Below are 26,510 nucleotides of genomic sequence, written 5' to 3'. Positions count from 1 at the left end.
CCCAAATCATTCCATTCAAATTGATGCAGATATTCTGCGGTTAGCATTTTACCATTTTGTATAAACCAGAAGCAGCATGTTCTAATGGGAAGGACTGGATTTGGGGAATCATACAGATTTGGGCTCCATCCATCCCCAGCGTTGCTGACATTCACAAAAGTTATTTCCCTTCCCTGAACCTTGGTACCCTCAGTCGCAAAATGGTCAGGGGGAGGGATACCTCTTGGGGGGCAAGATTAAATAGGATAGGTACAAAATACTCCCTTTGGCGTCAGTAGCTACTCAACATCAGTTCCTTTTTTTTTTTTTTTTTTTCCAGTAGAAAATATATTCTGCCTGCTCATGTTTGGAAACGCAAATACTCTGAGGAGGGGTATTTATGACATCATGGCGGCTGAAGTGAATGAGGTTGTTAGGGAGTTATCCTTAAAGATAAAAAAGGTCATTCCAGAAACCTCGATTGAATTGGATGTTTCATTTGACAGTTGGGCAGAGAAAATAAGAAAGGGAGAGTGTTACAGAAAAATGCTGGTGACTGTATCAGTTTCATACAGCTGCTGTAAAAAGTTACAACAGAGTAGCTTAAAACAACACAAGTGTATCTTCTTAGAGTTCTAGAGGTAGGTTTCCCTGAGTGAAATCAACAGGTTAGCAGGATTGTGTTCCTTCTGGAAGCTTGAGGGTAGAATTCATTTCTTGCCTTTTCCAGATTCTAAGCTGTTTTACATTCCTTATCTGTGACTCCCTTCTAGCAATTATGTCACTATGACCTCTGCTTCCATTGTCACATTTTCTTTGACTCAGTTTCCTGCCTCCCCCACCCCCCGCCTTTTTTTAAAGTTATTTATCTTGAGAGAGAGATAGTGAGTGAGAGAGAGAGAGAGAGAAAGAGAGAGAGAGATTTCCAAGCGGGCTCCGTGCTGTAGGCACAAAGCCCAGCGTGAGGCTCAAACCCACGAACTGTGAGATCACGACCTGAGCTGAAACCAAAAACAGGACGCTTAACTGACTGAACCACCCAGGCACCCCTCCTGCCTGCCTCCCTCTTATAAGGACTTTTGATTACATTGGGTCCACCTGTCCAACCCAGGATAATCTCCTCAACTCAAAAGCCTGAGTTTAATCACACCTGTAAATTGCCGTTTGTCATATAAGGTAACAAATCCACAGTTTCCAGGGATCAGGATATAGACATTTTGGGAGAGGAGGGCATTATTCTTTCTGCCACACTGACTTTGCTGTTTGGCTGAGAATCCTGTGGGTAGGCTGTTATTTCCTGGATTTTATCTGTCCTCTGGCAAATTCCACGGGATTAGTCCCAATAAGATTGAACATGGTAGAGCAGAATTCTTGATAGGAAGCTTCACTGTGAACTCTTTCAAAGCCTACACAGTACAGCTATAGATTATCAGTGGACTATTGTCTGTTAAAAATATCAAAGGGGGCTGTGCAGAGCCGAGGTACATACAAGTTACTTGAAAGGATAAAGACTTCCCAAATGCAGCTCAATTATGGGAGAAGTTGGCAAGTGTGAGAGTCAGCATTAACCCTTGTAAATGTCAAGGATCTGCTACAGTTTCAGTTAAATTTCTACCCAGCTTTGACTCCCATATTCAATGTCCTCCATCTGCAAATTGTGCTGACATCAGCACTGAAAAGTTGATCCATTATAGCAGAAGTGAAGACAAGTTTGGCTGAAACCTTCATCCGGTTTTCATTTTGATCTGTATTGATTGCTATAATTTTCTTTTTTGTGGCTTTGCCAGGATGTGCTTTATCACAATGAGAACTGGCTCTTTTAATAGTTTCAGCCAGCTCACTCTCAGAGGGTCTGACCTCTGAGAGTAGGCAATCATTGATCATTCGTGGCAATTTTCCCCCCAGGTTCAGGAAGTCTGAATGGTTAGAGATTTTTTTTTTTTTTTTTTTTTACACCTTTAAGCAAGATTCTTAAAGACCAGGTCTCTGGCTTTTTCAAGGGGCAATAAGTCTGTCTGGGCATACTTTTCCAGGAAACCAGGGTAATTTATGATTTGAAAAAGGACAAGTGACAGCACTTTCCTCTGGCATTTTATTTGTCAGAAGTGCTTCCAATTAGGGCGGGTTTGTTCTTTCTGAGACAGGATTTCTAGGCTCCTAGGATGGATGTCTGAAATGCCAGCTCTGTGGTCCATGGTGATTCTGTGATGGGCAGCTCTCCTATTTATCATCCTGTGATATTTTGCAGAAAGTTGCTTTCCCTCTTCTTTGCCTCCTTAGGCATCATCTCTGCTTCTCCTAATGGCTTAACAAGCATCTGCTTTCCAAACATTTCATTCTGGTGCATTTGATCTAGCTTCAGAAGGGCACTGTCACAGGCCACCTGAATGTCACAGGCCATGCCAACAAAGGGCGGCAGAACCTGAAGCAGCGATTCACAGACAATGTCCTATCACACGGGGCTTTTGTAAGACACTCCAGCCATTGCCCTTAACCCTGAGCTACTTGTGTGTATTTTACAAGCCTCAGAAGCTAACAATAGCTCCTTTTGTCCCCAGGGTCAGGTGGAATACCATTTATGGTCTCTGTATTGCAACGTATGATTTGAAGGGGATGTTTTTAAAATGTCTATAGAACCTACCTTGGTGTCAAAAAAATTCTTTAAGTGAGGTCATATTTTTGAAATATTAACAGATACATTTTTCATTCCTATAACCCTCCCTAGTGGGTTCTATTTATCTTATGAATCTGCTCCCAGTAGTGTTCCTTGCTTCAGGGGAGCTGATCGCATTTATGAATGAATTTATAAGCTGACACAATAGCCTAAAAGTAAAGTGCTTTTGATTTGCCAGAGCTGTGTGCTTGAGACACTTGTTATTGTTGTTGCTTTGTTTGGAATTCCAAAAAGGCTTGGATGGGAAGACTGAGAGCCACCCTTGGGGGTTGGGGGGGGGGGATGTGGCTGAGGATGCCACACAAGGAGGCTGAAGGAGTGAAGAGGCACTCCCATGCTCCCTGCCTCACGCTGGCTGACAAACCCAGGGTCAGGGCAACAGAAATCTCCAGAATGATTTCTGGAAATCCATTTGAAGTGTGTCCTATACCTCTCAGGGTGTAGCTCAGGAGCTGCAAGCCTTTTAGAGAAGCTTCAGACCCAGCATGGTATCAGACGAGGGTACCTGCATTAGCAACGGCAGAAGATCAAATTGGTGGAGCCCAAGGGCCTCCTCACAAGACTCATACGTTCTGGTGTGGGGTGGGGTAAGCAGTTGAAAATTCCCACATCCCTAAGGGATGACAGGCATTAGAATGCCGACAGGACCAAGAGACTAGGAGGGCCTGAAATTAGGACAAAGAGATTGATTATGATGTCTGTGGTCCTTGTCAGGATGCCATAGATCAGCTAAGGAAACCTAAGCATGCCTGTTCTTTGTTGTTTGTTTTTTAAAGTTTATTTATTTATTTTGAGAGAGACACAGACAGCACGAGTAGGGGAGGGGCAGAGAGAGAGGAAGAGAGAGAATTCCAAGCATGCTGCACACTGTCAGCACAGAGCCCAACGTGGGGCTCCAACTCAGAACCATGAGATCGTGACTTGAGCTGAAACTAAGGGTTGGATGCTTAACCAACTGAGCCACCCAAGTGCCCCGGCCTCTTCATTGTGGTGTAAATATGACACCCATCAGGCACGCCCAAGGATAAAGAAAGAGGAAAATGAAGGTATTAAAAAGTCCTTATTTTTTTCCTCAGGATTCTATCTGGGTCCATCTGATCTCAGTCTGTCTATGGACAAATTAGGGTCTTTGATCACTAGTAATTTGGGACATGGAGGTCAAATTCTGGGACCTGGTCCCTACTATGGAATCATTACAGTATTCTACCCTTTCACTCAACCATGAACGTAGAAAAACAGTGACATAACCAGAAATTTGCATGAGGAGAACCACCAAAGCCACAGATAATTGGCATGCTGGAAAAATAGGACTCATACCAGGATACCATTAGGCCTTCCAAACAAAGAACTGGGAAAATGCATAACCAGACTCCGTGGTATGAAGAAGGATGCTATTGCTTTTCACACAGGTGCCCTTCATTAGGAAACCTAGCCCCAGATAGTAGGCTGGGAACGGGGTGAGTAGGGGCTGGTGGGTGAGGGAAAGACTACATTCCTTTTAGCCACAAAGATCCTGTGACCTTTAGAGGTGGGGCTTCTAAATTGAAGGCCAACTGTTCTATATTCAATTATAAATGTGTAATTTACAGTTTAATATGGCACCTAGCTGACAGCCTTTGGTGGAGCATCTCTCAATTGTCTACTAAAGTATACATGGGGCTTGTGAAAAAAGATGGAAACTCATAATGTCAGCCCAAAGGGAGAATCAGCAAGGGATTTCCATTGTCAATAAGTGACATGGAGTGAGTTTACTCTCTGTCTGTCTCTGTCTTGCTCGCTCTCTCTCTCGCTCTCTCTCACACACACACACACACACACACACACACACTTTTACTTCATGAAAAACTCAAGCTTCTCCTTAGAAAACAGAGATCAGGGGAGAAAACCTAGGGCGAGAATTCCTTTCTGTCCTACCATCTGGCTGCTGACTCAGATTCAGGCTTTAGATTGCTCAGAAATAGGGCTGCAGTCACTCCACTGGATGAGGTCTGCTCTTTGAATTTATCTGAAACTCTCTCCTCTCCTTCTTCACTCTCCTGAATGTATTCAGAAACATAGTCATGGACAGCAACTCGGTGGGAAGTGGCAGAAGCACGGGCAGTAGTGTCTTCTAGGAGGAACACACCCAGACGGGCTCTAGAGAGCAGGGCCTGCGGGGTCCTGTGGTTTTGTGTGCTTCTCATCTTTACAGTAGTGGGGGCACAAGGAGATGCCAGTTCACTGGAGCCGAGGAGCTCCAGTAGAAAGCCTGCTGACTGGGAACTGGACTGAAGCTGTGCACACCAACCGGCTGGCAAGCTGTCGTTCCGGAGAGCAGGCCAAGAGCAAGCCACAATTCTGTTGATGAATACTGTGCATAGGGCTTGCCTCACTTAAAAGTGAATAGGGCGAGAGGTGCCTGGCTGGCTCAGGCAGTTAAGTGTGTGACTCTTGATCTTGGCTCTGTCATGATCTCACAGTTCGTGAGATCGAGCCCCATGCTGGGCTCTGTGCTGACAGCGTGGAGCTTGCTTGGGATTCTCTCCCTGCCTCTCTCTCTCTCTCTCTCAAAATAAATAAATAAACAACAAAAATGACCAAATAGGGAGGGGTGCCTGTGTGGCTCAGTAGGTTAAGTGTCCAACTTCAGCTCAGGTCATGTTCTCGGCCCTGTGTTGGGCTCTCTGCTGTCAGCACAGGGTCCTCTTAGGATCCTCTGTCTCCTTGTCTCTCTGCCCACTCCCCCCCCCCCCCACCGCCGCCTCATGCTTGCTTGCATGTTCTCTCTCTCTCAGAAATAAATAAAAATTAAAGAAAAAGAGTGAATAGGGAGAAAGAAACAATCACATACTCATGGGGTCTTAGAAAAAATATTTCTATTCGAGACTTGTAGGAATTTTACATTAGTGACTACTCAGTAATGTCTACCTCTCTCATTAGAATTGTAGAATATACAAGCTCTCTCAGAGCACTGACCACCTCTACTTTAACACTGCACACTAAGTACCTAGTATCAAATGTGGCACATAGTAAACATTTCATACATATTTGTGGATCAATTCAAGAAACCTCAGAGCAACAATAGAAGAGGATAAAAAGCATAGGAACTTGTCCAAATTATCTAACTCACATTGTCGTCTCACATCCTTGATTCTACTGAACACAGAACACAGGGTTGACAATAAACCATTTGGCATGTAAGCTGTAGGGACCATGTCTCTTTTTTATAAACTTCACAAAATCCTGCATAGTCCCACTTAGCAAGTAAAGAGAATAATTGAAAACTGGGACTATGTAAGTTCTCATGAGTCGGGAAACTCATAAGTCATCATTTGTAAATTAGAGGATTCTCCATTTTTGATGCAGCAAGAATGAAAAAAGAACCTTAAATTGGAATATGGAGATCCCTGCTACATACATAGGAGAGACTTCCTGCTGGGGAGGCCTGTGAATCCCGAAATCATGACCAGCTTGGGTATAGTTTTAGACTTAGACATATTTGAGAGAAATGTCCCCATTTCTGATCCTGAGAAGTTGCAATGGTTGTCAGTTTAAATATTAACACAGGGGCACATGAAATCATGACTCCTACCTATTCTCATGCAGAGAAACTAAAATATAGAACTTCAAAAAAAAAAAAAAAAAAGAAAAGAATATTGAAAAAGACATAAAAACGAGTTATCTGGGTTAGGTTGGTCACAGTACTCTCTGAAAAGGGGAGGGACTCCCATTCCTCAGTCAACATCCCTTCTCAGCCTCTCATCTAACATTTCTAAAAGAGGGCTGATCCTGTGTCTATGTTTAGCAAAACAATGCAGTGAAAGAGAGGATGGAAAAACTATTGTGCTATGTGACACTGAGAATGCTTGAACATTTTCTCATGTCCAAAATGTAACCAGCTTTGTGAATCTTTTGTGATAGTTTTCCTACTATGACACTTGAGCAACAAGCAAACCGCCTTCGAATCACTTCCTAGCCTTTGGTTTAGTGGGGAAATGGATGAAAAGCTTATCCCACAGGAACAAGTAGAGCCAGTGGCATGGGTTCGTCAGTGCCATTTTCGACAGTGGAAGGGGAACACCTAAGGAATTCTTATGGGCCATTTCCTCAGTGCACATTCTGATTCAATCACCAACTCTTAATTTTAGATCGTATCTTCCACCAAATCTCCATCGTAAATAGAATACAAGATACAAAGAAACGAACAGAGTTCCTTTTTGCTTTTACTTTTGCCACATCAAGTTCCTTAGTGGAAAATCTCAGTGGAGAAAGTCAGTCAGCTGTTGCTCTCAATTCCGCTGTGAAGACCATTCTCTCAGGAAACAACCATTTCTTTAGGAAAAGGAAAGAAAGAAGGTGAAATGTCTTTTCGTTTTTGAGACAGAGAGAGAGAGAGAGAGAGAGAGAGAGAGAGACGGAGAGAGACAAAGAGAGAGAATCTAAAGCAGGCTCCATGCCCAGTGAGGAGCCTGACCCAAGGGCTCGATGTCACAACCTGAGCCAACATCAACAGTAGGATGTTTAACTGACTGAGCCACCCAGGTGCCCTGAAGCGTCTTCTGTTTAATATGCTTTATTCAAACTGAAAGTTACCCAACGAAGAGACTTATCTGTGTTACCATGTTCATCCCATTTCCTTGTAAGGATGTACCGCACAGGTGAGATGTTTAAATAAGCGTGCCATGGATACTAGGTAATAACAATAAAGACAGTAACAAGGATCGCTAATACCGTGTGCTTAGTGTGCATTAGGTATTGGTCTAAATGCTTTAGAATATAGTTCACTCAGTTGCCACCACAACTCTATGAGGTAGACACTGTTAGTAGCTCCACATTTCACAAAGAGGTCAATTAACTTGACCAAAAAAGAGGTGGGATTAGAAACTAAATAGTATGGCTCTAAATCCACACTCTTTTTTTTTTAAGTTGATTTATTTATTTTGAGAGAGAGAGAGAGAGAGAGAGAGAGATACAGTGTGAGTGGGGGAGGGGCAGAGAGAAAGGGAGAGAGAGAGAATCCCAAGCAGGTTCCACACTGTCAGTGCAGAGCCTGATGTGGGGCTCGAACTCAGGAACTGTGAGATCATGATCTGAGTCGAAACCAAGAGTCAGACACTTAATCAATTGAGCCACCCAGGTGCCCCTAAATCCATACTCTTAATCATAACCTTCTAAGCTTATATTTTCATAAACCTAAAAAAATATGAGTAGGCCACAGCTCATGAGTTCGAGCCCCGTGTCAGGCTCTGTGCTGACAGCTCAGAGCCTGGAGCCTGCTTCGGATTCTGTGTCTCCCTCTCTCTCTGCCCCTAACCCACTCCCATCCTGTCTCTGTCTCTCTCTCAAAAAAAATAAATAAACATTAAAAAAAATTTAAAAAAATATGAGTAGGCATCAGGCCATGAAAAACAACACTTTTAGTCCTGTTTGCTTGGCCACACACACAGACACACATGCACACACATGAGCAAATGCACAATGAGAAGAGGCAAGGATTTAGAACATGCCCCCGATGAAATGTATTGCACTTGTCACAACTGAACAAGAATTCCTCAATATTTTAGGCAACAATTTTCCAACAAGAATATTATGATAAAATACTTGGGATATGTCATCACTGAATGAGGTAGTTTTTTTTTTTTTTATCACTTTGGCAATGAATCTAATTTTTTTTCTAATATATTACAACACCCATCAGTGCAAATTGATCTACACACATCAAATATCTTATGCTTCAGAAAGAAGTTTCTGACACTATTGAATACATCAGTTCCTTGGACAGTTAATTTCAAGTGTTCACAAAACAAGATCCATGTGGTCTCTGTTTCCTACATATTTCATGAAAACACCAAAGGCTGGTGGGAGTCTACTTGTCTTAATGACATGGTTTTAATTCTAAGAATAATTTTATTTAAATCAACTAGTCTGGACCTCAGTTCCTTTATATCACAGGGTTATTATGCAAATCACAGAAATAGTTGTAAAAACATTTTGTAAATCGTGAGCTTGATATAGATACTAGTTACTACTGTTTTTATAACTGAGGGAAATAAATGTCCTCAGTATATTTTATTTTATTTTATTTTATTTTATTTTATTTTTAATGATTTATTTTTGAGAGACAGAGACAGAGAGAGAGAGAGAGAGAGAGACAGAGCATGCACGCAAGTGGGGGAGGGGCAGGAGAGAGGGTTCAGAAGATCAGAATTGGGCTCGCTCATCACGGGGCTCAAACTCACAAACCGTGAGATCAAGACCTGAGCCAAAGTCGGATGCTTAATTGACTGAGCCACCCAGGCTTGATTACAAAATTGGTTATAAAGTTATTTTTAAAACAGAGGAAAGAGACAAGGACCCTGTAATGCTAACAACCTCAATCAAATATTCGGCTCTTTGTGTTATTCATTCTCCGTATTAATAAAGTACCTTTTACAATATGATGAGCTGGTGGTTTTAAAAAGTACCTTATATTTGGCAGTATATCTACTCATCATGATGGATGAAGGTTAAGGATAATTACTTAATAAAGATGATGGGTAACCAACAGGAACCATTCCTCCTAAATATTTTTATAAATGAAAGAACAAACACATCTCTACTTCCCCAAAGCATAAAATTACATTTCTTGATGACACAGTTTCATCTCAACTGGAGTGTCTTCTTTAGTCCTCCTTTCTGGGGACAGTTCCTCAGTGTTTTTCTCGCTCAAATGTCTGACTCCTGCTGGCCTTACAATATCTGCCTCTCAGTTCCCCTAGGCAGTGTGGATCCAAATGCTGCTTGAGAGAGACAAAGATCCTAAAAGTTGGCCAGAGGCAGTGGAATTCTACAATAAAATGGAGAAGTTGCATGCAGGTAAATCTAGGAAGTATGCCCTAGATACAAACTAAATATGGAGAGGGAAGATTCTAGATTCCTAACCTACCAAAGAATCTAACAATGGGTATATTAAATTCTGAAGGGCTTCTAAATAGCAGATCCCGAGTTCTGCCCTTTCTGACAATGTTTGTGTTTCAAAAACAAAGCTGGTGCTTTGAATTCCCTCCATTCCCACCACTGACAAGCATCAGGTCCTGTTGATAACTGACAGATTACTGATCTGGTGCTGTTGCCCTCTGCTTGACGCATTTCCTAATCACTGTTATCACATTCTAATATAATCATTTCAATCGTTTCCAAAGCACCACTTTTTTAATCGAGGTATAACTGACATAGAACATTAATTTCTTTTCTTTTAATTTTGAGAAGGTTTTATTTATTTTTGAGAGAGAGAAGAGAGTGAGCAGGGGAGGGGCAGAGAGAGAGAGCGAGACAAAGAATCCGAAGCAGGCTCCAGGCTCTGAGCTGTCAGCACAGAGCCGGATGTGAGGCTCGAACTCATGAACCACAAGATCATAACCTAAGCTGAAGCTGGACGCTTAGCTGCCTGAGCCACCCAGGCTCCCCGAACATTAGTTTCAAGTGTGCAGTATAGTGATTCGATATTTGCATATATTGCAAATTTTATTTTTCACATAGAAAGCTTTGAAACCACCCTTTATCGATTGTTGGAAGTCATTTCCAATATTCAGACAGTATTTTTGTATCTCACTGTGCCTCATTTTGTGATGTGTGTAGTATCTTCATAGCAAAAATATTCACGTAACATTTGAAGCAAAAGTCCGAAGTATACTTGTCTTCCTAAATCTTTAAAACTGAGGGTGGTCCTGCTTCCAGGGGTCATTTTGCAGTGTTCAGAGGCATTTTTGATTGACACTAGTGGGTCAGGGGTGCTACTGACATCTGGTGTATAGAGGCCAGGGATGCTACTGAACACCCTATGCAGAAAAGAATGATCTGGCTCAACAGGTCAATAGTGCTGAGGTTGAGAAATGGCTTTATAGCAGAGAGGTTCACTGACGTGCCATGAATGTGCACTGGCTCATCTGCAAAGTGTAAGAAAGTGGCCATCTACTTGCTCCTTTCATCAGAGTCCAGTCTTTAAACACTGGTGCTGGGAAGACCCTCAGGGAAGGATCACTAGAGTCTCATATGACTAACTAACTTTCCTCTTGATAATGAGAGTACCCTATAGAGTCTGGAGTAGGAGTCTTGCTCTGGACTGTATGTAATGTGCTGGTTCACAGAGGATGGCACTCAAAGGAGAGCAGATTTGTTCCGTCCACTGAGCAAAGCAACCACAGGCAGCCTCATCACAACCTCTGGAGACCTGAACAGAGGTCTGGTTCTGCCTTTTAGGTCATTCAGAGCTCCCAGCCTCAGTATCCCTCTCCTCCTTGCATCTCTGCTCCCTAGAAGGAAACACCAAACAGGCCAGTCTTGAAGTCTGGTGGCTTGGCTGCTCACGGAGCCCAGAAACTGAGGTTCCATTTTTTTCCCCTAAGACCCATCCTGGCTTTCTCCTCCTGATCTATATCGTAGAGCTTCTACTCTGGTTTCTGATCTATATCCTAGAGCTTCAATTCTGGTTTATATTGCTGAGCTCCAGGAATATCTCCATCTGCTTATAAGCCCATGCCCTGCCTTGCATTTGCCCTTTTTCTCCAGCTTCTTGTCTCAGAACTAAAGTTGGGTGCCTGGGCACCCTAATTTTTTAGAAAAGAATGGAACTTCAGCTTCTTCAGTTGGCACGTGGGGCTGGCCTAGTTCACGGGGCACCTAGGTTCCTGAGACAGTCGCTATCCTGCTGTGAAGTCACTGCCAACTCTAGACAATTCTCTTTGTAGGACAGCCTTTAAAATCACATATCTATCCCCAGAAACTCCCTGTTTCCTTTTTCTACATTATTTTTCCCCATGGCACTTATCTCCTAATGAACACTATAATTTACTTATTTATTTTGTTTAACGCTTAGTTTCCCCTACTGGAATATAAACTCAATGAGGGCAAATAAATCTCTATTTGGTTCACTAATATGTCCTCAACACCTTAATCAGTGCTTACCATATGGTAGATGCCAACAAATTATTTGTTGAAGGCTGAATGAATATGATCAGTCCTCCAGTTTATAATTTAATTATAAATACTGAAGGTACATAGAAATGGACTTACTGAATCCAGTGACATCTCTTTTCAGATAAAGTACATTTAAATGACTTTCCAAATGGAGAAGGATTTTCTAGTTCTCAAAAAGGCTGACATTAAGCTTGTCTCAGGGTATCAATTCTTATGGCCATAAAACACTGTGACCTTTGAAACTGCATTTAAAATATTCATGCTCCATTTAGATCATAGTTAATTTATGGCAATTAATTAGTGTTACATGAATTAACTGTTTACCATGCTACTTTCTATTCTGTCCAGTGCTACCTCATCCACAGACCTGACCTAAATGACATAAGACTTGCTTAGTATTTAATTAAAATTTTATTAGAAGTAATAATGGAGCAACTATAGGATCCCAAATGGAAAGCCCATAATAAAGAGCTTCTGGGTGACAGGCTAATTTAGTTGCTAATAGACAGTCTAGTCTTGACATATTTAGATGAGTTTTTTTCCTTTAACCTCAAACAAATTAGTTATTCAAGAAGATAGTTAGTTTAGTTTTCCCTCCACATGGCAAACAACCCCAAAACCCTCACCAAATTCTAATGCTTTTTATTCATTACTTTCCAACATTAAATTAAAAAGTTACTGTTTAATAATTGATATTTACAAGAATACTTTTACTCAAGTATATTTGTAAATGAAAAGGATATAACTAAACTTATCTTCATGAATTTTTGGGAAAATGTGACTTCCTTATGTTGTCTTTGCTCCTGAAAAAAGAACGCAGTGGTTTATCTCTTTCGAGAGCTTAAATCTGGGTGTTGTTGTTGTAGAATTTAATGCAATACCAAAGAGATTGTATAAGAAAAGGACTGGAGAGGAAAATGATGAGGCAAGGGAAAAGTCCAAGTACGTGTTACTAATTTAGGTACATCTGTTCTTATAAAATGCTGGTGAAATTTGTTAGTTCAGCCATCCTTTTCCACCCTTCCCACATCATGTAAACAAAACTTGAGAAATTAAACAACAATTTAGAAAGGGGTGGAACACTTATGAGGGTACATCCCTACATTCAGGAGGCTGGGAATCCTTCCTATAATGATAACTTTGGGAAAACCAATTTACTGTTGGATCTGTGAATCAGAAGAATTCCATCTTCTCTGTGAAGGCCAACACACTTAGCATCTGTCTACTGGTGGAGATGGCTTCGTTTGAAGGTTTCCCTTTGACTTCACTATTCTTGCCATTTTCTTACTGAAAATTTAAATTTGGATCTGTGGGGTAGAGTGAGGGGATGCTGTGCAAGTCCACACCACCCAGACTAGGGGAGACTGAGAGCCAAGGTGCCACGCTCAGTTCTGCTTCCTACACTGAGGACCACGTTAAAGGACATGGCCATCCTTCCGGATAGCCTCTATTTTGCCACTCCTTCTCCCTGCCCCTTAAAAAAATAATGTTTAGCTTTCTTTTCTGATTTTAAAATTATACATATTGATGATAAAAATTAAAAATTAGAGCATAGAAAGCAAAAGATAAAAATTATTCAACCATTCTTCTAACACTCAGAAGTGACAAAGGTAACTTTTAGTGTATTTCCCTTCAATCTTTTTTTCTCTGGGATACCCACACACAAATAAACACACACATACACACCTATGATACTGTATCCTTATTTTGAAATATAGATTCATAGTGTCTTGACTTTTTCACATAAAATTATATCGTGAATATTTCCCTTTTCATTAAAAATTCTTAAAAATAATATTTTCTGAGGTTGCAACTTGTGGTGGGAGCATTATTTTGAAAAAATTGTATCTTGAGAGATTTCTAATTTAGGTTATAAAAAATAATTTTAGTCCATAAAAATTAATCTATAGCAGTGATCATTTCCGTAGGATAAATTATTTGAAGTAGAATTTTGGGTTAAAAAGGACAGCTGTTTTTAAGATTATTGAAATATACCATCAAACTGTTATGCAGAAAGGGTATATCAGTTTAGTCTTGCCAAAAATGTATTCGAATTCCAACTTTTCCCTCACCTTTGACAGCATGCAGCATGATTCTGCTTAAAAATATTTTGCTAATTCACTGGTCATTTTGCAATGCGAAGCTGATCGTATCTGTTGGGAAATACTATTTGTAATGGACTCTAGAATAATTACATAAACGGCAAGAGAAAGTCATGGGATTTCAACTTAATTAGAATAGTTAGCTGAAACAGTTGCCATTTTCTGATCATTTTTGGTGGTTACTAGGTCAGAAAAACAGACTGTTAATCTCTTTACAATAACATTTCTAGTATATTTGATTACTGCCTTAGTTTACTTTGATTGTTTTCAAAGGAAGCATCCCTATTTAAAGGATTTTTAAGTAGTATGTTTTTTCCTCTTATAAAAAAAACATTAATCCAGGTACTAAAAAAAAAATGTTACTCTTCTTAAGATAAATAGCCTTTCCCTACACCTTCAACTCTCCTATATGAAGTTAGGACAGACTTCTCTCACCTCCTCTTAGAAACTGCCTAACTTATGTACTTTAATTTCCTGGGACTAAGCTGAAGAGTGGTAATAAGGTTAATTAAACAGCAGGTAAATGAATATTTAAGAACCAGCATTTATGGAAGCAATTTTAGGCAAATCTGTGTCTTAACACAGGTAATCTTTGTTCTTTACTTATCCAAAAAAAAAAAAAAATTAATGAAAACCTACTATGTGCCAGGTATTTTGCAATATGCTGTTGATAAAAAGTGAAAAGATACAGTTCCTGCTCTACGAAGGATCACAAGTTAGTAGGAGTAAAAGTCTTACATAATTACAGTGAAATTGTAAGTGCCTATAAAAGATGCAGGTGTAAGGCTCAGTGGGGGCTGGGGAGAGGAGGTAGAGAGCTGTCTGGGTTGGTAAACAGGTAACACGTAAGCTGCGTGTTGGAGAACGAGCAGGATTGTCAGCTGTAAGGGCGAGAGGATGGCAATAGGCAGAAGGAGCAGCACATGAACAGGAACCAGGGCAAAGCATCACACTGTTAAACACGCTAGGGATTCTTTGAAAGAACTTAAGCAGGGAAATGACCTGATCATACTTTTGCTCCGGAAACACGTGCAAAGTGGTCAATGGATGTTATTTTTGCAGGGCTGGGGTACACAGAGCCATGTTGCAAGACAAGATGGAGGGAGACCACTTACAGGGCAAGAAATCTCAATGGCTTAAAGCTGTGGCTCCCAAACTTCAGAGTGCATCAGAATCACCTGGATGACCTATCATGAGACACAGATTATCAGGCTCCATCCCCAGACTTTCTGATTCTGTAGGTATGGAATGGAGCCTAAGAATGCACATTTCTAACAAGTTCTCCTTTGGTTTAATGTGACTTCTAGGTTTTTGATTTAAGCAACTGGGCAGATTCTGGTGCCATAAAACAAAAGATGAAAAGAATGGAGCAGGTGCTTCCTTAGCCAGCAATCTCTCTTCTCTTTTGATGCTGTTCCTCTAATTCTCCAAGGTTTACATGCTACCTGCTGGCTGTCTCCCCACACAAGCATCCCTGTGAGAAGTATCTCTGTCAGCTTATGATAGACCCCAATGGACTAAAGTGTCACTGATTATGGAAATGGGAGTTTGATGTTCCTCTAGGGTGAGACATTTCTATTTAATTGTCCTCCTGAAACCACACCTCAGCTCGATGCACTGACTACAGTAGGGATTTCAGGTACCACCGCTGGCAATCGGCAGGGTTCGTTCCTGGATGGTGGGGGCCTTTTGGCATCCCTCCGTGAACAAAGTCTTGCCCTGACAATGCATACAGGCAGGTCTGTATAAATGACAGATATCAGTTACAATTTCTATTCTTTGGACTCTGCCCCAGCTGGGGCGGATCCCAAATAGGTATAAATTATCTTTGCCAAGGAAAAACAACAGTGACTTTTATAAAGATATCTCTGCTTAATTATAGTCTAATAACTTTCTGCTTTGAATAACTTGCTCTCATTATATGATCAGGCAGTGAACATGAAATCTTCTCCGAATCAAATTATGTAAATGTGTCTATATACATACACAGGCACTCTCATACTCCTTGGGAAAAGTTACTTCATCCCATTTTATATCAGATCTTCACTTGTACAATTAGGATTATCAATTACCTTATTGGGTGTTGGGTGGATTAAATGAAATGTTTATAAAGCATCTACTCCACTCTACTGATAATAAATATTCTCTTTTCTCCTTTTGTTTTCTCCTCGATGATTTGTTACCTCGCCACTCTGGTGGGAAGTGACCGAACTCCAAACATCTTTGAAAGGCACCACTGTTTGGAATGAGTGAACTCACAGACAGGGATGACATTGTATTGATTAGGGGATTACCCAATGAGCTGATTACAGACTGCCACAGGTCATTCTGCAAATACTATCAGTAGATGCTGAAGACTATTTTAATGTTAAGGGTTGCTTCTTTGAAATTAGATTTTCTTAGACTTCCCGCTGTACTACGTCCCTCATTTCTACTCTGATCATAGAAGTTATTGCATATTTGATTTTAATGTGGTCATTTGCCTATGACTTGAGGAAATTCAACCCTTTTTCCTACAGCGGGGAAAAAACAGGATTAAGGAAAACCAAGAGTTTAGAGCATGCCATATTCTGGACTTCACTGAATTTCCCAGTTGTCAGTTCTGTAGGTTCTCACTAGTATCACAGCTTGTTTCAATACCGGCTATGATCACACTCGGGAGTTTTATCCTGGCTCCCATGAAGATCTAATCAGAGGTAGGAATATATATAGGTATATTCCTACCTATACCCATATACACACTCATCCCCATATCTATAGTCATTATCCACACCACCTCAGACATTTTTATAAAAGTCCTAGAAGGACAGATATAGAACATGCCTTAATTATTTCTTATCATGAATGCTAATAAAACTATTTGTTTTCCAAACTTGGAAAGGCAGAATCAGATGGATTCTGCCTTCCAACCTTGTTTTCCAGAATCTGATGGATTAGATTGCCCATACATAACACATAACAAAATTATACTGGATGGAAAATTTTTGTCAGGAAATTTGATTATTTCTAAATTCATTTTATTGGTGTCCCCTGCTGGGCCCCCACATGCTCCCCTGACTCAGTTAAAGGGTATATGACAATAGCTGGTGACTATGAAAATATATGTCCAGAGGGAATCTCAGATAAATATTGTGTAGGGGGAAAAATCTAAGTAAGTTGAAATCATTTGTGAGAAAATAAGTACTGCTTCACTTTAAGGATGAAAAATTTGACATGGCACTACGATTAGGCTCGGTTTCTGTACTTCCTGGAAAATCCCTAAAGAAACCGTTGCTTTGAAAAGTTGATGCTTTCATAGCTTAGTTTATTTTATCAAGTGTGTCCATCTGTGGTAAGGGTAGTAGGTTTTACCTGCGGGCGAGGGTTCAGTTCAGCATGTTCTTATACTCACCTATGAATCTTATGATCCTTCGGAGTAAGGGGTTCAGGTAACAGCATTCTCCGGTCAGGATTGTTTTCTCCTGGGCAATTAGAGATTCTCTGGTTGACTTTATGAAATACATGGATATCTCACCAATAAAAATCTGGAGAAAGAATGTTTAAGAAATGTCAAGTTGGAAAGCTGTCTGACAAAAGAGACCAGTTGCCTTAAAAAACAAAAACTTCTGAAGCTCCAAATGCTTTTAAAAGATGGCATGTTGCAGAGATGGAGAGTTAAATCATAATTTGGACTTAATTCTTCAAAAGAATTAGAGGTGGCAATAACTGATAATTTCAGCTAGGTTTCAGGCTATATTATTAAATTCTAAGGTCATAAAAACATAAATGGAAATAGTGAATTGCAGTAGGAACTATGATAAGGCTCACTCACACTGGGACTGAATTTTTTTCATGTTTATTTATTTATTTTGAGAGACAGAGAGAGAGAGAGACAGAGAGGGAGCAAGCATGAGTGGGGGAGGGGCAGAGGGTGAGGGAGAGATTGAGAATCCCAGGCAGGATCCTCACTGTTATCTCTCAAACTACGAGACCATGACCTGAGGTGAAATCAAGCACCGACGCTCAATCGACTGAACCACCCAGGTGTCCCTGGGATTGATTTTTTTAACTGAATGTGTGAGTTGCAATGATGAGAAATGACTGGGACAGCCCCATGTGCCTAACAAGGCATTATAAGCACACATAACAAGTTATTACCTTGTTACATGGCAACACATTATTCACCTGATAAATCTTTACTTGAATATATTGGCTTGAGCTTTATTTCTCTTACTATGAACTGGTTGACTGTCTCTTTATAACTGGTACCTTGGTACCTCTCTCTCGTTATCTTGAACTAATACATATATATTACTATATACATTATAATGTCTTTGTGTAGGCTGTAAACTTTCTGAGGACAGGGACCACAACCTATGTTTCTTGATTACTCTTGTAGTACTCAGCACAGTATATTCCTATTTAAAATAAGGAACTGACAGGGGAGGGTGACTGGGTGGCTCAGTTGGTTAAGTGTCTGAGTCTTGATTTTGGCTCAGTTCATGATCTCATGGTTGTGAGATTGAGTCCCCCATCAGGCTCTGTGCTGAGTGTAGAGCTTGCTTGGGACTCTCTCTCTCCCTCGCCCTCTCCCCCTCCCCCACTCAGGCTTGCTCTCTCTCTGTCTGTCTCTCAAAAAAAAAAATAAGGAACTAGCATGAGGTAAGTTGTCACCAACTCTGCCAAAAAGAAGACTGAGAACCACCAACAAAGAATAAAAAGTTACTAATTACCATCATCTATTGAAAACTATGTGTCAGGCACTTCATCATAGTATTTTTCATGCTTATAAGATTCCTAGTATAAGTATTATTATCCTTGCTTTGCTGGGGAAGATAGAACATTCAGGACCTTCCAAAGCATACAATTGGCATGTGGGGGCACTGGGATTGGCATCCAGGACAACTAAATTCTCAAGTCCACACTTTCCACCACATCACATGCCATTTTTATTTTCCTAGTCCCAATTTCAACATTTTCCCAGAAGAATGTGATCCTATAGATGTTCTTCTTTGCTATGTACATGCTTATGGTGTTAGATAAACTTTATCAATACGTTAAGAATTCCCATTCCTTATATTCCTTCCGTCATTATGGAATAGATGGATGAAGGTGGCAACATCATGAATGGCACAGGGTGTGGAAATGAAACGATAAAATTATAAAATTGGAACCATTTACAGATATTTTCCCTTTTATGATCTAGGACGCCAAAGGTCTCAGCGCTTGGCCACACACAGTCAGTGTTGGAGGCAGCACTAGAATGTGGCCTTTACACATAATTCCATGCACAAGTGTTATCCTGATTGTACAAATGTAACACCTGAGGCACAGAGGGATTCAATAATTTGTCTAAGGTCAGAGCTAGTAAGTCACAAACCCTGGCTCTGAAGCCAAGAAGACCTGGCTCCATGGTCTTCATCTCGACTGCTTACACTTTTACTAAGTAGTGACTCAATAAAAATATTTGTTGCATCTGTGTTTAATATTGAGAACATAGAAAACAAAACAAGTTAAGCGTAATATGCTTTAAATACTGAAAAACTCAGATGCTATTAAAGTACAAGACAGAATGGTGTTGTGGAAATAGCACTAGAGGAAAGTCAGAAGGAGGTGGGAAGTTGGCAGGAGTAGACAGTATTTGGGGTCAGACAGGCACACAATGGGATGTATCACTTTGGCAGGTGGCGTCGAAGTATGGTTGTTCCGAGTTAAAAATATTTTGTGCCTAATGTCCCTTGGAATTAACAACGAGATGATGCTCTGTCATGTACAAATATCTGAATAGCTTTAAGAACTCAGCCCTCCTTCTTTTCTAGTAAGACCTATCTCTGCTAAAATAAGGTGCCAAAGGGTTTTGTTTGTCCTTACTGTACGTGATGGAAGCGTATTGTTGGTTTTTTATCTTAGTGAACAGATGGGGATGGATTCATGCATGCTTGGATACATGAAACAGTATTTCCTTGAGGGAGTTTTCTCTGATTCCACAGACTAGCTCAGGCATTCTTGTTATACGTGAATTTCTTACCTTGCGTTTCTCTTTTCTATTTCTTATCAGAAACGGTTACATGTGATTACTGTTGTTCTTTGTTATGGGATGTCCTGGTATTCTTGGTTACTATCCCCTCCCTACGGCATCCCCCGGCTTAGCCCAGTGTAAGGTACATCATAGTTACTCAATGTTGAATGAAGCACACCAGATTAAGGAAGGTCTTTTGGAACACAGGTGTAATGAGGTGGACTATAAAGAACAAAAAATAATTTCTATTATTTATCCTTCTGGACCCAGTGAAAATGTCACTACCCTCCCCAAAGCCTTTACCAGATCCCCTCGGGAAAAGAGAGACCCTGTCTTGTCATTGCTCCCACAACATGTTATACAGATCTCTCTCTTGACATCTACCCACTTAACTGCAATTATTGTTTGTGTGTCCCTCTTCATTTGACTACAATATTCTTATGGGAAGGACTTGTGCCATTCCTTGTATGGTGCTTAGAACAAGGTCTGGTAGGCTCAATTAATACTTGTTGAATAAACAAAAGATTGAATCTTTAGAGGACCTACTTCCAGGTAGAATCTGACCTTATAGACTCTGACCTCTGACCTTTATTTCTCTGAAGATGAACATTGCAGGAAATTGACAATATGGACCAGAAAACACACAATTCTTGGTGTATTGCTTAAGAATAAATGAAAACTGTGGACCAAGTAATACAAAGTGAATTATCTCTTCTAAACTAAATTCATCATATCCTCATTTTGAATTCAACAGTTTTGGAGAGGGAGAACCCACTCTGCCAGGAATTGTTTTAGCACTGGAGGCATAGCCGTGAACAGATGTCGTGTGTGTGTGTGTGTGTGTGTGTGTGTGTGTGTGTGTGTGTGTGTAGGGAGGGCAAAAAAACTGAATAAATACATCATGTAATGTCATTAAATGACATATGGTTACAAAGTAAATGAGGGAAATGGGATGGGGGGTGATAAACACATAAGGACAAATATGAAAAGAAATAAGCATTGCTTGCCTTAACCATTTCAGAAGCCCAAAGCATTCTTACTCTACAGGAAAGAGATGTGCACATTCTAGAAATTCTCCATTTAGTGAAACTTTCCACTACTCACACAAGAGGGAAAAGGAGGCAAAAAATGTGTGTAAACATCTACACACAACCTATTCTTGTTAAAAATACACACGTGCATACCCATATACCCACACAAAAATCTCAACAAAATCACTACAAGTCATGTCAGACCAAACAGAACTTGTCATGCAAAAGGGTACGGGGCCCAAATAAATCCACAAGTAAATCCTAAGACTCTCATGTCAAAGGTAATAATTAGTACAAGGTTTGTTACTATTGGCTGGCAATATTCAAATTCCAATTGAGGTATGAAGCATAAAAGAAAAAGAAGTCAGAGCAAGGATATCTACCAACTTATATACCCAGTTCAGACAATGCTTGGAATATATTAAGTGATGATAAATATTCACATAAGGAAGAGAGGAAGAAAGTGAGGGAGGAAGGGGGTCATTTTATAACTGAAATAGGAAGATATTTCTGGTTGTCAGTAAAGACTGTGATGGACATAAAGGTTGCTGAAGAAACAATCCAGTTCTCAGACTCCACTGAGTGCGCTGAAGGAAGTGCATTTTTCTGCATTTTACTGACCACACACAGGGTCAATATGCTGTGACCCTGGTGCTATTCGTCCATTTATTGGGTCCCATAATCTCATATAGGGCCTGATTATGCTTGGAGAGAGAGAGGGGGAGAGAGAGAGAGAGAGAGAGAGAGAGAGAGAGAGAGAGAGAGAGAATTCTGCTTGATAAGGGAAGGGGTCTCTCTTCTTTCCTGCCAGGCCTCCAGCCCACATTGAGTGCCATTTTGTACATTGTGGCAGATTTAGGACTCTGGTTTTGGCAATGGCTGGGTTCCCCCATCTGTGTCTTTGCCACACACACTCTGCCTCTATCTACCCCTCTGTTCAGAGAGTAAATGGGACATGTGGGACTCACCATGTGCTTGTCCCTGGCTGCCCTATTACGGTCTTTCTGATTGTTGGCTAACAAACATCGTATCACTCACAGCAAATGAGAACACCCTCTGGTGAGAAATGACCAAGGCCAAACTCTAGATCTGGAAATGAATGAACTGCACGTGAATTCCATTGGTGCATTTCTTATCCCTTAGCTCTGCCAGCTACAACCCCACATGACATAAGACATTTAGATAATAGTAAGTATACTTTAAGTAATGAGGATAACTGTTCTAGCTTGATAAAGTTGTATTTCAGATATAAAAACCCAAATGGCAAAGAAATAAACAAATAATCCTGGAATATGGTGCATCAGTTGGGTGTGTTATCTCTTAGACCTCGTTTCTTCACAATGTTTCACAGAAGATCTGGTAAGTGATAAATAAAGGATATCAACGCACAGTATTTAGGGGACAGTTTTCAGATTTCAAAATATAAACAGTTTGCAGAAAAAAGTCACTGGAAGATGTATGACAATCTCATATTGTAAGGGGGTTTCACTGCACGTTATATGTGGTTGTCACTAAAAAGGGCATCTAGAACTGCAATATATGTTTTGGGTGCACACATATCTAGTTGTAGCTCTGGTACTTGGCAAGATCAAAGCCATTGCTGTTTCTTGAATGTGGGCTGTAAAGCTGAAAACCCAGCTCTCTCCATTTTTGATGTGTAATTGGGGGGCAAGTAATAATTGAAACTTTCTGAGCCCCAGTTTTTCTTTTTTTTTTTTATGATTTTGAATATGAGGGTAATAGCTATATCAGCAAATAGTTGAGAGTATTAAAAAATGTATGTTAAAGCATCTATAGGTACTCAAGGAATGTTTGTTGTTTTTACTTCCTGGTCTATCTAAGGCCAGAATGTTGAGATTGATTTAAAAAGAATCATTGTCTCTGACTTCGGCTCAGATCATGATCTTGTGGTTCATGAGTTCGAGCCCCGTGTCAGGCTCTGTGCTGGCAGCTCGGAGCCTGGAGCCTGCTGAGATTCTGTGTCTTCCTCTCTCTCTGGCTCATCCCGGCTTGCACTCTATCTCTCAAAAATAAATAAACATTAAAAAAAATAATAAATCATTGTCTCTAGTCCTGGAGTAAGCAAACATGGTATGATTCTATCTCTGCTCTGTCCCTGACCAGGTATTTGATCTTGAACCAATCGCTTGACCTCTCTGGGCCTCAGTTTCTCATCTGTTGAACAAGAAGACCTCTAACATGCTTTTCCAGCTCCAACATCTTTGCCTTTACGACAGGAACTAACAAGAGAGTGCTGATTAAGGGAAACTGAAATCATATAATTGGGCTTCAATCTCAATTCATTTGGTTAAACTCTCCACTTTTAAAATCCTATGGGACTCTGCTCTCACCAAGTAATCTACCCTTAAGCAAAATGGATGCAACCTACTTCAGAGTCATCATGTTGCCTGATATCTCTGTCACTTGGGTTCCTGAAGAATAACAGAGACTGGTGGCCCCCTCTCTGGGATTTCTGTGGAGGACACTCTGAGGAAGAAGAGAGGGTTCTTTGCTTACTTCCCAATATTAGTGTCTAAATAGCTTCAGGGCTTTCACTCCCAGGGATTTTTAAGATGCTCCCAACATTCTCCTGAGAGGCTTCCATAGTCATGAGCATTTCCAAGAAAGGGAGACATGCTTTTGCAGTAGATTTTGTTTAGTGACCCAGGAAATTTAAAATGCACAGATTGTGCTGCCAGCCCTGACTGCCAATGTCTTTACATTCTGCTCTAATCCTCCCCAACAAGGGCCATCTATCGACAACCCAGATCTGCGGGGGCATCCTGGTCCTTTCAAATGCTGAGCCCTGGTTGGTTCAAGAGCTCTAGCTTTCTGCTTTCTTACATCCAAGTGTAGGTAAGAAATTCAGCCCTAGACACTTCCTATGCCTTTTAAAGATCAAAGCTTCATTAGAATTAAGGTCATTTGCATGATGGCATTTTGAAAATTGTTCAACTGGGATAATAAGTGTTTATAGATTGGAGCCTCCCTACTGGTGTTAATCCAGGGACCAACTACCCAACTACCCATTTAGAAGGCAGGCTTCAGTTGACACTTGTTATAAAATACCATGTTATGTTATATGACACATGTTATAGTATACCAAGGTGGTATGCTACATTTCTAAAGCATAGTAGTCTCTTATGCCTTTTTTCCTGGACAGTGGAAATAAGAGAAACTGGAATTTATAGTGGGTTAGGTAAAATACTGCTCTCAATAAAAAGTAAAATGCATTGTGATACTAACTGAATTGACCAGCATATATTTTTAGGCAAACAGTCTTTTCAAGAAGCAAATTATCAAAGCTCCTTAACACAATCATCACCAATCATTGGAAGGGACATCTCAAAGAGAGTAAGCAAATAGCTCGCTGGGATGACATCAGGAGAAGAAATAATCTGTTAAAGAATTGAGAGCACTCACATTCAGCATAGACAGAAGATGGAGAAATGAATTTTTTATTAAAAAAAATCCACAACAATTAATGGGTATATCTATAAACCTTTCCCAGAAAAAAATGTAATTGTAAAGACTAAGTACATTAGCTTCAGCAATAACAAAATGAAGGACTCATGGTAAAAAACAAACAAAAAAGAAGTCACGTTATAATATACAAAGGGAAAAAGATGTGAATTATAAAGTGTTAAAAGGGGCTTCAACAGACGAGATTGTTCAGAGCCTGGAAGAGGCAGATTATGAGGCACTGCAAGGTCCCACAATGTCTCTTTTGCTTCAGCAGCTGCGTCCCACGCCAGTCAGCCAACAGACTTGCATTTAGTGAGAGCCCACTCTGTTCCACACTGTGCTTTGGGCTTTTATATTCACTCCAAGAGTTTAGGGTCCGGAAACCTCCCAAATGAAGATTCACAATTTCCTCCAAATTGTGCCCTTCTATCAAATTGTGTTTGTCTCTTCCTTTTCCTAGGAAATTCTAGACTAGTCTTATGTATGTGTGCGTGCACACTTGCATGCAAACTGCGAGCTGTTTCCATTCTCTCGGGCTAGGCGTCAAATGTTCTGCAGCTTCAATACTAAATACTCCCCTGTCACTTTGTTGTGAGGCCAAGGAAAGTGTTTAATAGCCATTTCCTCATGCCTTGTGGTACTGGGGCTGAGGTAAAATAAAAGTAAATCAGATTCTCCACTGAGTTAAATCCTCTTATCCAAACAGGCTCCCTGCCCTTAACTCTGAGCATACAAGTTTATTTAGGAGGCCAGAGGCAGTAGTCATCCAGGGTTTCCACACTGGTTAGAATGCACCCTGCAGATCTCTCGGAAGTGTGGGCTACCACTTTTGGCTAAACAGTTCTGGACATAATAAATTGCCCAAGCTCTAACCTTTCCTGAAGATCTGAGACAGCACTGGCCTGTCCCTGTACAGTTTATCCCATGTGGCCTCGCCTCAACATGATGCTGATCTCTTCTGACAGCAGAGCACAAAAGGAGAAATAGGAAATGACAGGTCAAACACTCGGCAGAGTCTTTTCCCTTGTGCATTTCTTGTGTGTCCCTGTAGTCGTGAGTGGGATTGTTAATGTCCAGACACACAGAAGTGTAAGGTGCTAGGTTTTTCTAAGGCTAATGTGTTTCAGAATGCACAGAAAACCAAGGACAAGTCCAGGTTGAGCTACTTTTTTGAAAATTGCCATTAGTTAATGTCACACAAGTCACCCCAGCGGGATCTTGCCTTTTTTCTACTCCAGTGAAAACAGGAAGTGGATTTAAGGAGGAATAAACAACAGAAACTCTATGCAGTTCTGTGAAACAACTGACCAGGCACAGAGTATAAAACCAAACTCCAGAAAGAAAGGTGAGATTTGGGGATTGGGAATCTGACTTGTGGAGCTTTCCAATCAGAATGCTTTTTTTTTTTTTAAGCTTTCATGGAATATTAGATCTAGAAAGATCTCGGAGATCACTAGCCTAACCCCTCCTTTTATTTACAGATGAGAAATCCAACCCACAGAGGGAACATGATGTACCAGAGGCCACACAATTATTGGAGGCAAAGCCATGACTGGGATTCTTGCCTCTCCTGACATATGAAACCTGAGATAGGAGGACTCTGCAGTGTGAAGGGAATGAAGGATGTGCACTCAGAAGCAGGGGCTGTGCTGCGTTTGACACTTGGGATCTTGATCCCAGTGGCCCAACAAAGGCTGCTCTCGGACAAGCCATACCTCCCTAGAATGGGACAGAAGAAATGAACACAGTTCCTTCCTCCCAGAAAAATTTCCTGAACATCAGAAGAGCTCTGTTTTCTAAGAATAGAAACCTTAGAGGACCTTTTTTTCAGGTCTTAGGGGAACACCCAGCACTGTCAGCAGGGTTCCGAGGCCACAGGGCTCTCTGCCATTAACCTGTCAACTGTAATCAGTTTTGGCTCCTAGCAGTGACCCTCATTTGGGAGGAAAATAAAAGTGGAACCAAATGGGTGGCTATCTGTCCAGTAACATACAGAACTAGCTGGAACTTCAGCAAATTAATTTGGCTAAGTCTCAAGGTTCTCAACTCAAAAATGAAGGGAATTTGAACCACACCCTTTCTCTATGTTCTTTGGGATGTCTCTTTTCTATTTCACTGGGATGCTGGGAGGATAATTAGGCAAGGACTACAGAATATAATAAATTAAAAGATGTCATTCTTGCCAAAATGAACAAATCAGGAGACTATAGATGCTGGAGAGGATGTGGAGAAATGGGAACCCTCTTGCACTGTTGGTGGGAATGCAAATTGGTGCAGCCACTCTGGAAAGCAGTGTGGAGGTTCCTCAGAAAATTAAAAATAGACCT

The 26,510-nt window shown here is 40.7% G+C and overlaps 1 protein-coding gene across 1 annotated transcript in view; it reads right to left on the bottom strand.

The window, feature by feature from the left end:
- The window catches only part of PLPPR1 (phospholipid phosphatase related 1), a 75,236-nt gene that overhangs the window by 15,213 nt on the left and 33,513 nt on the right, over window positions 1-26,510 (bottom strand). The window contains exon 3 of the mRNA XM_049635389.1: window positions 17,081-17,213. Coding sequence (XP_049491346.1) covers window positions 17,081-17,213 — 133 coding nt within the window. The remainder of the gene's footprint in view (window positions 1-17,080; window positions 17,214-26,510) is intronic.

Source organism: Panthera uncia, chromosome D4 (genome assembly GCF_023721935.1).
Source record: "Panthera uncia isolate 11264 chromosome D4, Puncia_PCG_1.0, whole genome shotgun sequence".
Classification (NCBI taxonomy): domain Eukaryota; kingdom Metazoa; phylum Chordata; class Mammalia; order Carnivora; family Felidae; genus Panthera; species Panthera uncia.
Note: the sequence above shows the minus strand (reverse complement) of the source record. Positions and strands in the feature narration are given on the sequence as shown.